The 12336-nt window shown below is 42.0% G+C and overlaps 1 protein-coding gene across 3 annotated transcripts in view; it reads left to right on the forward strand.

Annotated features, from left to right (window-relative positions):
* XPO1 (exportin 1) overlaps positions 1-12336 on the forward strand; it is a 1770162-nt gene that overhangs the window by 663217 nt on the left and 1094609 nt on the right. For all 3 annotated transcript variants that reach the window (XM_044061196.1, XM_044061203.1, XM_044061211.1), the window contains exon 9: positions 9644-9772. In XM_044061196.1, coding sequence (XP_043917131.1) covers positions 9644-9772 — 129 coding nt within the window. The remainder of the gene's footprint in view (positions 1-9643; positions 9773-12336) is intronic.

Consider the following 12336-nt stretch of genomic DNA (forward strand, 5'->3'; position numbering starts at 1 on the left):
GTGATGACTGCAACAGTGAATACTTGAACATCTACATTTATGTTAAGTGTACACAACTGTACTTTCCATGCATTTATGTACATGTTCATACAGTGGATTGGTGTATGATTCGGCAGTCATGCACCTATTTTCCATTTGCATGGATGCCGTGAAGTTAGCCACATCTCTTTTTAAGAGTCTAAAATTAGCTTTGGAGAAGTTTTTCATGATGGTTACCTTTGCTGGTGGTGTGGGTGAGATAGGGATTTCCCTAGTAATTAGTTTGTTGTCGGATCTAACCAAGGAGTAATTGACTGCTGGTGTTGAGCAACGGTTGCCCATGTTAGTAATAACCAGGTCAAGAATGTTGCTTCCTCTAGAGGGGGTTTTGTGAAGTCCTTTTTTGTGCCGTTTCTTTTGGATTTATCAGTTTTAAGTAACATTTTCTGCCGTTCAATGACTACTTAAAACAAATAGTGCAAATGCCACAGAACAGACTTTCAGAGTGCTTTTTACTGCTGCTGCTTTTTAGAATGGCTAAATTGCACTCTTGTGAAGCCTTTATTGTACTAGTTTGACTCATCTCCCATCTCCCTTCACACCTTACTTCCCTAGCTGTCAAAGTGCTAAGGGTAATTTGAGCTGTTACCTGCTGTAGTTTACAGCTCACAGCAGGAAACTTGACTCGTGTACAGTTTCCTTGTTCTAACCTATACTTTCTGTATGGGTAGGGGAAGGACCAGGGACCCTGTGGCATTACAACATGGGTGGGTTTTTAGGACGGTTGTGGTGATGTCCATTTGGGTAGGGAATTGGCTAGAAAACTACCTGTATTCATTGGCCTTGATAACATGAATGAATTGGAGATTGCAGCAAGCTTTTCCAGGGCAGGATAAAAGGTTTTTTGAAAGTGACGCTATCACAGTATAGTAAGGTGTACTGTTCTAGTGGAGAGAAATAGTAGAGTTAAAATATTTTAAATGCTGTATTTATTCATAGCAGGGACAGTAAACATGGAGAAAAAGGACAGAGAAGTTGAGCATTTAATAATAGAATCTCATTGTTGTCCTTTAAGATCTATCCTTTCATAATAATGCGTTTTAGGAACCATGTGAAGAGGTCTTTCTCTGGGTAAGTGTAGCTAAAAAAGTAGTTGAATTACCTTAGCTTGAGGCATATGGTAGGCAAAAGATAACCTTTCAGAAGTTTAAATATGCATCCCACGGGGGATTCAATCCCTAGTCTGCTAAGTGAGTCTGATTTGGCACCGTATACCCCAAGGTAGATGGGTGTTTTAGGTCTTGACCAGTCAGCATGAGAATTTTTGAAGGTATTTCTTGCTACATCTGGATGTCAGCATAAGCTGTAAAACACAGGATGGAAAAATGCTATTTTATGTATTATAATTGCTTGGCCAGAGGGTTTTTAAACACATTGACATGTAGGTTCATTACCAGGATGTTCTCAGTACTGGGTTTTGCTGTGCTCTAGCTGGGGTAAAATTAACACACTGAATGGCAGTTGCAAGTCTCACAGTGCAACTTTATACATGCAAATTTTACCGCTTCCCCAGAGAAGGTAATATTTAGGATAGGCAAGGAGCTTCAGAAAACTTTACAGCTGCATTCTGCATCTCACTGCTTTAGAGGGTTTATGCCTCAGATGACTACTCCATTTAAGAATGTCCTTCCGGCATGTCTTTAGTGACAGGAGAGATGCATGCTCTTGTGTAAGAGAGGATAAAGCAGTGAGCATCATCCATGTAGGGATGATAACACAAGTGCAAGTTTTGTATTCGTATGACAACTCTTCTGTGGCAAAACGGAATGCTATGTGAGATTACTTCCATTGACTTCCTTTGGTCAGGTGTCACTGAATATGTGTAATGAGTATCCATGACACATTCCTGCCATGCATTTTTTAAAAGGTGACTTTATTATTAGCTACATTATATTTTGTTACTGGTCAATTTGTCTGTTTAAGAAAGGAAAATAGAGTGAAAGCATCCAAATTTTTTAAGTGAATAAAAGATAGCTTTCAGTACTTACACTGATCATTCAGAGAAATATTAATATGTTCTTTATAGTTAATAGCTGCAGTAATTACTTTTTGAGATTTCCTGCCTTGCAGAAACCCAATGCTGGCCTGAATACTAGAGATTTCATTTTCCCCCCATGGCCTGGAAGATGGGTTCTCTTCCAACATGAGGATAATTGTATAAAGGGTCATTAACTAATGCCATATTTCATTTTCTTGCCATCTGAGGTCCAGTGATGTTTGTCAAAGCCTTCAGTGTCTGACCGGCCCTGAAGCTAGAGAGAGAAGTCAGATAAGTGCCATACCGGGGTTAATATCTGCTGTTAACTGCTTTTTGTGTAGTGTTTTCTATAGAAATCAGTAAAGGTAAGCAACTGTTTAGGTCAGGATCCTCAAACCCGCAGATCTAGAGCAGGTGATGAGATCCTTGTTGCAGGCTCATATTGTTATGTATTATCCCAGTGTCTGAGGCCTTAGGTGTTGTTTCCCACCTTTGCTGTTCCTCTATTGATTCCAGGGTATCTGGTCCTCCCATGCTACCTTCCCCTCTGCTAACACTGACAACTTCGCCATTTTAGGTGCTGACATCTTTCTTGTTCTTGACTCCAGTGTTGTTGGAGCCAGGCTGTTGGATCTGCTGCTCCCAGGTCGGAGTTGATCTTGTGTTTTCTTTTAGTTCTAATCACTCTTGCAGTGTCCATTTGCCATCAGCAGTAATGCGCTTTGTTTTCCTTTTCCTTGTATTCTATTTGTGTATTATTTTGATTCCCTTTTTTATTGTGGCTGTTTATTTCATTCTCTCTTTTCTTGGCTGCTAAACTTTAGTCATTGGTGGATATTGTAGGCTGTTATGTATTTTAAAGTTCTGTGCCCTTTTTCTAGTCCTGTATATGGCTTTATTCCAGCTTCTAATGGTGGTCTTCTTCACCATATAAATCTACTGCATTTTCTTTGCATTTCCCTGTTAACTTCCCCCTTAGCCAGTCAGTAGGATCTATCTCAACAGGAGCATTGCTTGCAGCTGCTGATTCTAATTATACTGACTGTATCTATCAGCATGGCCCCCTTTTTCTTCCATCTAAGTAGTTTAAGCATTTTTCTCCCCAAATTTATCCCCCTACAAGTCCTTTCCCGTGTCTCCCATTCCTGGTTTCGCAGTTTTTGCTTCCCTGTTCTCCCTTTCCAGGTCTTCTCCTTAGTTAATTCTATAGTATCCTCTCTAAATTGCATTTTAAAACCACCACCTTCTTCAGTCCTTGAAACTTCCCCAACATTGTCTGTTTCAGTGTACCCAGCCTGAAATCTGTGGTCACCTGCAAAGAAGTAGAAATATGCCCTTTATTTGTCCTCTCACCTTTGTGGCTAATGATTCTGTAGCAGTGATGACTAGGTGCAAGGTCAATGAGCACCCATGTCTCATGCCTTTGTGTAAGTACACTTCTTCCGTTTGGTCTTTCACCAGGAATATTGCAGATTATGGAGTGCTGTATAGAACCTCCCACTTGAGGGAATTGAAAGCCTTTCTGATGAAAATATTTCTATTTCACGTGTATCTTTAAGCTACAGTGTCTGTCAGCAGCTAGCAGACTGTATCATGTCATGTACAGACCGCACCACCCTTTGTTGAATTAATTTGTGCAGAATTTTCTGTAATCTGCATACTAGCAAATGTCCTAACAGGAGTCTTTTGGCAAGAGTAAAGTTAGTGATGTCAGACACAGTGCTTTAACTACCACTCCTGCTTAGAAAAAGAGAAGTGTGCATTATTCTTTTCCGATTAACTAAAAGAAACATTCAGAACATGCTGTGCATACGCTGGTGGAAATGGAGGCTTAATATGCAACTCGAATGTTTCTGACTTTTTTTACCTCGGTGACTAGTGCAGTTTGTGGTCCAGAAGACCATAAGAGACTGTTAAGGCTTCCTGTACAACTAAAGACCCTCACTGCATGGTTCATTAAAATTGGAGCTAGTTTAGGAGAGAAGAAAAGCAACATTAATTAAGTCATGTAATCTGACACTTAATGGAGGGGGGGGGGTCACAATAAATGTAGTTTAGGCAAGAACATCTTTCTCAGATGTTTTTGTTTAAAAAATATGCTAATAATAATCTGGTCATAATGTGACAAGATTATTATTAGCATAAAAAAAAGCAGAAAAGACGGAAAAAAGCAGAGGCTACCAAAAAAATAAGGTGGTAGCTTAGTGTTTGGGATGATTGAAGTAATGTACATATGCACGGACAGGGCAAACCTGATTGTCCTAACACTGAAAGTGACTTGTGCAGTTAGTGTGCTTTTTGGTCTGTGCTTTAGCAAGCAAAGAAAAAATTAATGCAGTAAAAGAAAGCAAGTGTTGCCATGTCCGCATCAAGTCTTGGCTAATACCTGAAGAGCAGTAGTACTGAACACAGAAGTACATTAAAATGTGCTGAATATTAGGGCCTTCCTAATGGATTAACTTCACATGTGTTCAGAGTAAAATGTTTACTGGTGATATTAGCCAGTCTGTTTGAATAAAACTCAGATGCCAACATTTCGAAAATTTCACTAGTATTTCAAGTGCTGTCAGCTTTGAAACAGTATTTTGGTTTCATCCTAAAATTAAATGCATTACCAGCATTTGAAACATTTATTGCCCTTTAATATGTCTGATTATTTCTACTCAACATCTGAGCTGTTGTCTTGCTGTGATCTACCTGCGAAAATCAACCGGACATGCAAGCTGATTTAAGTGTACTTTTCTCTGCATTGCATTGTTTAAGATTAGTACTGCATTTTATTTATTTGTTTCATTGAATATTAATTGAATATCGTGGTCTCTCTTTCTACAGTTAGTTTGCTAGAAGTGTGAAAAGTCTAGCCATCTGGGTTCATTGGCGACTTTCTCTTTTGAAATTCTGTGTTAACTCTTAGCCTGGAGGGTTTCTGTTTGCCTTATAATCCGTGTTAATCACATCTCTGTATTTCTGCTCAACATCTAAGCTGTTGGCTGGCTGGCTCTACATGTGAAAATCAACTGGACATATAAGCTGATTTTAAGTACACTTTTCTTTGCACTGCATTGTTTAAGATTAGTACTGCGTTTTATTGATTTGTTTCATTGGATATTAATTGAATATTGTGGTCTCTGTCTTTCTGCAGTTAGTTCTCCACCTTCCCTGTTCTTGTTGTAGTGTTAATCTTGGCGGCTTTGGAATTGCCCACCTCTGCTGTAAATTTGTTTTTGGACAGTCCTTTTGGGCCTATCTCATTTGCTCACTCAACTGAGTGCAGTGAGATCTTATTTTGATTTCAGACAGTCCTACTACCCATCTGTTATGCTGTGTACAGGGTGAACACTTGGGAAGGGCAACCCCTACAGTCTCTTAATCTGCTCTGTTCCCTCCCTCTCCAAAAAAAAAAAAAATTATACTTTATTCAGCTGCTCTTACTTGACTATCTTCTACCCTTTTACCTTAGTTTGCTGTTGTGTGCTCTTAAGTGTGCAAGTGCTCTTATTCTGCACTTATTACTGCTTGATATTCTAAGCATATTAGTTTTTGTTGAAGCACTTGGGCTTCAGGCCATTTGTTTTACATTTACGGTTTTTGCAGACAAGCCCTTATCAAACCCTGTTCTCGATAAGTCAGCCAATTAGTTTGAGCACTATGTCTGGACAATTCCCCTCAGTTTCTCCTGCCAGCCTGGTCGACATGGGCATACTGAGACAGTGTAGCAGCTGCCTCATGTGCACATACAGTCCCTTTCTTCTAGCACATAATTCTTCTACTTGCGAGCGATGCATCTACATCAGTAAGCTGAAATCCATGCCGTCTCACACCAGTCAGTACTCCTGACAAAAAGGAGATTGCCAGTACAAGCACCACATCACCCACATCAGAGCCACACACCCACCAATGCAGGGTTCCTCAACAAAAGCTTACCTAAACAACAGAGACCCCCAAAACGCACTCTCAAACAATCCACACACAAAACACCACACACACAACACCAGTTACATCACACACAGTAGTCAGCACACCAGTGTCTCACAAAACACAGCCCATTAGGCAGAACAGTAAACCAACACAGCCCATAAGGCATAACAATAAACCAGACATATCAGTCTTTGGTGACTCAGTAGTAAGACACACCGATGTTCCCCTCACCAGGCTCAACAAGGAGAAGGTCACAGTCAGCTGTTTGTCAGGCGCTAAAATCCACTACATCACACACGCACTCAAGTCTGTCCACAACAGGTGCAACTACAAGTAGGACTCTGTTATTGTCCATGTTGGTGTGAACGACTTGAGAAATACCTTCCTGGACTATATGAAGAGAGACTTGATTGAGCTCTGAGTGTGTGCTCCAGGCAGTATGACCCTAGCCCTAAACAGCGTCCTACCTTCACCAAGAATGCCACCACAATACCAACAAAAATGGTTGACTTTAACAATTGGCTTAGTTTCTGGTGCCTTTCTAAAGGGATCCAGTATCTGCCTGCCTGGGATGACATGGTAGACAGGCCACGATGCTTTGCCAGAGATGGCCTCCACCTGTCACCCCTGGGGTTCTGGATCTTCTTGCCACCCTATTGTACCTGTTTTAGGCCATGTCCCAAAGAGAAATCTTCCAACATAAAAGATATGTTAAAAAGCAAATTGAAGGTCATGCTGCTGAATGCTAGGAGCCTTAATCTGAAAGTGCACTCACTGGAGGCTCTCCTCACCCTGGAAGATGCCGATGTCTGTGCAGTCACGGAAACTTGATTCAGGGCTGCAGAAAGCACCCCGGACTTACCAGGCTATACCTCATTCCACACTTTGACCCCAAAATGAGGTTGGAAAGACTAAGGGTGGTGGAGTCTCTGTCTTCATTAAGGACAGGCACATCTCCAGACTGGTTTACTAACATGATGCACTGGAATTACTCCAGGTGCAACTGACAGTTGGCAAGACACTCATCTAAGTCATATAGATACCCCTCCATGTCTCAGGACACCCACACCTCCTACCTGGACTTTCTTGACTCCATTAAGGTACCCCTAACACCCTGATCCTTGGTGACTTCAACTACCCCACCATAGGCTGGGTGAACTATTCCTGCGCTAATGGGCTCACCCAAGGATTCCTTGACTTCATCAGTTCTAACACACTAGATCAGCTGGTCTTATCCCCTACAAGGGGAGATCACCTGCTGGACTTGGTTCTCACCAACATGGGTGACCGCTGCACCACTCCCATAGTATGTTCTTCCCTGTTGAGTTCAGATTGGTCTGTCTCATTCGAAATTTCTTTCCCACTCAACCCTTTCCCAGCCATAACCAGGTTAAAAAACTTCTCAAAAGCTGACTACAACCTCCTAAGGCAAGGTGTCAGAAGTTTCACACCACTACCCCGTCAGATGATGCAGATAGCTGTGCTGAACAATACACCAGTGCAGTATACAAGCACCTGTACAACTGCATGGACTCAGCCATACCCAACAGAACTAAAATCTGCTCCTCAAGGAAACACAAATCTGTCTGGTGGACATCCTCTATCGACAGGTTTTACAACAAAGGGAAGAAACTGTTGTCCAAGAGTAAAAAGGAACAAATTCCAAATCTGAAAAACTCCCTCCTTTGCCTCAAAAAGCAAATTAGATCACTAGTGAAAACATCCAAAGCCAATTATGAGTTGAAACTAGCCACTAAAACAAAGGGAAACCACAAGTCCTTCGGTTACGTTAGAAACCTCCATGGTGAAGCCCAGGTTTGTTCCGAACTAGTACTTAATGGTACCACTTACACTGATCCTGCTGACTTAGCAACCTGCTGGCTGATAGGTTCAGTGCAAACTTCACCCCCCCCCCCCCCCCCAGGCCAATTCGACATCCCCAATATTTGTCCCCACCTCACATCTCTATAGATCAAGTGTTAAAGGCCCTATCCAAGGCCAAGAACACAGCTTCCATGAGAACTGATAAGTATGCTAGGCTGTATTCTGCACCATCTCCAGCAAGAACCAACTTCGCCATTGAGCACCCTATTCAACCACATCCTAACTACAGGCTTCATTCCAGCAGAGTTGAAAACTGACATTGTCATCCCTTAGCACAAAGATGGTGCCACTACTGACCCAGGAAACTATCACCCCATCAGCTTGACTAGTCTGATCTGTAAAGTTATGGACAGTTTTATTCTGCATCTCATAAACAAGGACATAGGCAATCTCCAGGCATTCGACCCCACCCAATTCAGATTCATCAGGGGCAGGTCTTGCCTACTGAACCTAGCTGACTTCTTTGAGACCATCATCAAGGCTCTGGATGAGGGAAAGTCAGTACATACAGCTTACATTGACCTGGCCAAGGCCTTTGACACAATCCTCCCACTTGGGCATCATCGAAAAGCTAACACAACTTGGTATTTATCTCTGTCTAGTCAGATGGGTGGCCAACTAGCTCACAGATAGGACCCACAAAGGAAAAATAGGTGCTGCCACCACCGACAGCAGACCTGTAAGTAGTGGTGTTCCCTAGTCATCTGTCCCGGGACTCGTACTGTTTGGCATATACTTCTCAGAGGTCCAGGCAAAGACGAAGGGCCTGTGACTGACCAAGTCTGCAGACTACTGTAAGTTGGATGCTGTCATTGACTCCCCAGTTGATATTAACATACTGCAAGAGGGTCTCAGAGCCACAAATAACTAGTGCCAAAGTCATGGCCTTAAGTTAAATGCAAAAAAATGTTATCGCACCATTCGTCAAAAACATGGCCTCTGTTGATTACCACATCAGTGGCAACCCCCTAAGCACAGAACTTGTGGTGAGAGACTTGGGTTGACAACATTCTCACATTCGACCATCATGTGGTGGCGGTGGTCAGAAAAGCCTTTTACTTCATTTATCTCATAAGTAAAGGGATTGCATCCAGGAAAAAAGGAGGTTATTACCTTTTTGTACTCCTCCCTTATTAGACCTATAATTGAGAATAATGCCCCATTTGGCATGTACCTCTCCAAACACCTGCACCAACTGGAAAGGCCACAGAAATACCTCACAAAGAGAATCCTTGGCCTCTAACACCTATCCTATGTGGACAGGCTTAAGTCACTATCACTCTAGTCTCTGTCATACAGATTGCTCAGAGGTGATCTGTGTCTCACCTACAGGCAATATTGGACCCTGCCCTACTAGAGATACTCCATATCCATAAGTCTTAACTCCTTGCGCATTACCCGCTCGATAGGCCTAAATCTAATATGCAACATCAACAAAACCTGCTGGAGAGGCAGGTTTGTCTCCCAGAGGCTGCCCAGTCTCTGGAATAGACTTCCCATACATGTCAAACAGAGTACCTCACTGACCCTCTTCAAGCGCAACCTTGATGAGTGGATGGGAAGCCATAAATCTGTCCCAGGAGTTCCACCTTTGTCCGTCATTGACAGGGGCGACAGGTTCTGACTGAGATTTCCTTTTTGGGGATACACTCTTGGCTAGCCTTGTACTAGACCATTAGCTTAGTAACCTCCTATGATCCTAAGAGTTAACTTTTCACTGTGTGGTTGATTAGTGTGTTGTGCAAGACGTGTATGTTGCTGCTAAATCACTAATTTGTGTAATATTTATTGAAAAACATAAAATTTTATTTTTTTTTTTTCTAGTTTTTGAATGTACCTATGTTTAGAAACGTTTCACTGAAGTGCCTAACAGAAATTGCAGGAGTAAGCGTCAGCCAATACGAGGAGCAGTTTGTGACACTGTTTACACTGACAATGATGCAACTAAAACAGGTACTTTTTTTCTGGCTGAAATGCATGTTTCCTTCCTTCCATGCTTGCATGTCCCCCTTTAAGTGTTTGTAAAATGTGGGTATTTTGTAAATTTGTATTTTTGTAGCTTTCTTATTGTTGTAGCTGTATGTAATTTTTACTCCTTTCCAATTTAGTTTTGGATTTGAAAACAATTGGTATGTGTTCTGCTAATCTTTTGTTCAAAGTTTGATATAGTTAGTAGTTACTGGGAAGAGCCCATTTATAAAGTGGACTTGTGAAGAAGTGCTGCATGGTACATTTTAAAAAGTGTCTACCCAAGTACATCATTGATGCTGTTAATTGCAGCTTTTTAAAGTCTTTTAGGTAGTTGGATAATCTGCATGTGCTAATGTAATGGCAGGACAGTGTTGCTATATGTTCAGCTTTGTTGACATGCTTTATCCTGTTTTTAAAGGATATTGCATCTGTGCTTTTTGGAAAATGCATCCAGTACAGGTCATGCAGTTGCATTTTACACTTGGAGTTTATCAAAAAGGCACTACTACAGATTAATGCCAAGCTCCCTTGTTTTATTTCCCGCTCCATAGCTGTAGCAGCCAAGCTTTACCTTGTTTCTAAGATGAGAACTTAAGACTGTTCAGGTAGCCCCAGTTGATCTCTCAAGCATGGAAGCTTTCTTTGTGATTATATTAGAAAGCTGAATTTGCAAGTACTGTTTAATGGCAGCACAACTAGGTCTAGTGAATTTCACAGGCCAAGTCAGTATAATCCTTCTTTAAAACCTGAATTTGAAGCCTTTTTTTTTTAACCGTGAAAACTTCTAGAGTCAGTAAAAAATGTATGTGTTCCGTGAAATACACCATGGTTTGGAGTGCCCTGCTTTGAAGCTAGCAGTGGCGGGTTGTTGAATTAAAACAGAAGCCTTTTCTATTTTTGCTGACAAATGTTTGCAAAATGTAGCAGTTAAAAGTAGGTGTCCTTCCTGTATCACTGTTGCTGTATTCATCATTAAAAGGGATCCCCTGCCAAGGGCAGCCCAACAGGTTGTATAGGGATGTCATATGTTACACTTAAGATCCCCGCTCACGCGTAGGGCATAAAGGTGACATACAGACGTCCATAACTTAACTTCTTTGCTGCCAGTCCAAATTCCATCTTTGATTGTCAGTCTGAATGCTCTTTCGCCTGCTGGTTGCCAAGTTGTTTTCAGATAAGTGACTCATTTTGAGGGGGGTTTCTTATGTTTGTTGTTGGATTACATGTCATTCAGAAAGGGGAAATGCCAGTGTGGCAGAAGTATTCCCCATAAGGACGATCACAAGGAGAGATTGTTTTGCTTAGATGCTTTTCACGACCGTATGTTGTGTCCTGTTTGTCGGGTGTTTGTCCCTAAAACTTTGTAGTGGTCTCTCCTCCTCATCTAACTACTTAGAGAACCAGTGTCTTAAGTTGCATGCTCAGGGTACAGTGGTGTAATTATCCTAGCCTGAGGGTCAGCCATCTGCAAAGAAGGCGGACAAAAAAAGTTAAGTCTGATTCTTCTGCTGTACTGCATCCCTCTGGATGTGTTCCTCGAGGCTGGTGAAAGCCTGAAGGATTGCCTCTTTCTTCAGTTTGATTCCTCTGCCCCAACCACTTTGGAGGCTGGCATGGATCTGACTTCTCGCACATCCTCTGAGGCTCTGAAGACGTCCATTTCGAATGCTCAGGGGAGAGCAAGACCAAGGAGTGTTCCTGCGGATTCTTGTTGGAAAGGAGTTTCCCACTGCGTTGATTGTCAGCAGGGGTCTGAAACTCCTAAGATGTTTAGGACTGACATCCCTTTAAAAAAGAAACTGAAAGCAAATCATATTTCCCCTGTTCCTAAGGATCCTCAGCATGAATGTCAAGATTTTACCCAGGGATTGTTTAATGTCATGGCTTTGAAGCCCCCTCAGGAAGTCTCTGCTGTACCCCCAACCCCTTGGACTTCTACTCCCCTTAAGAGGCCTAGGGAGCAGTATTCATCTGATGAGGACTTTGACTCTGATGAAGAGTCTTTGGCGTACTCCACACACATTCCCTCTCCCTTCGATTATGATTCTGAGGAGGAGGACTCTCAGTACAGATTCTCCTTTTGTGGAGATTTCCTTTGGGGATACTGTTTCCTGTGTGTCTGAGTTAAAATAGGGACTGTACCCAGGGTTCTGATTTATTATGAACTCCTTCATATGGAGTCTCCTAAGCCCTTTATCATTCCTCCTGTTCTTGCTGCCTTGATGGACACTTTTTCTGCAGCTTCTCAGGCTCCTGATTCCCAACCCCCAGCTACTAAGAAACCTGATAGGTTTTATAAGGTGCCTGATGATTGTAAATTTCTTTACAAGTGTCCTTCTGCTGGCACCTCTATTATTTCTGTTTCTTTTGGTAAGGCCTCCAAGCTTTTGCCCTGTACTGAATTGCTTCCTTCTACCAAGGACAGTAGGATCATGGAAAGGTTGGGCAAAAGGGTGTATGCTGCTGCTACTCTCGCTTTTCAAGCTGTGACTTATGAGACCCGTATGACCAGGTATGTTTTAACCCTACTTTCTCAAGCTTTTCAG

The sequence above is a fragment of the Protopterus annectens genome, chromosome 1.part0 (assembly GCF_019279795.1).
Source record: "Protopterus annectens isolate FY-2018-M chromosome 1.part0, PAN1.0, whole genome shotgun sequence".
NCBI classification, from domain to species: domain Eukaryota; kingdom Metazoa; phylum Chordata; order Ceratodontiformes; family Protopteridae; genus Protopterus; species Protopterus annectens.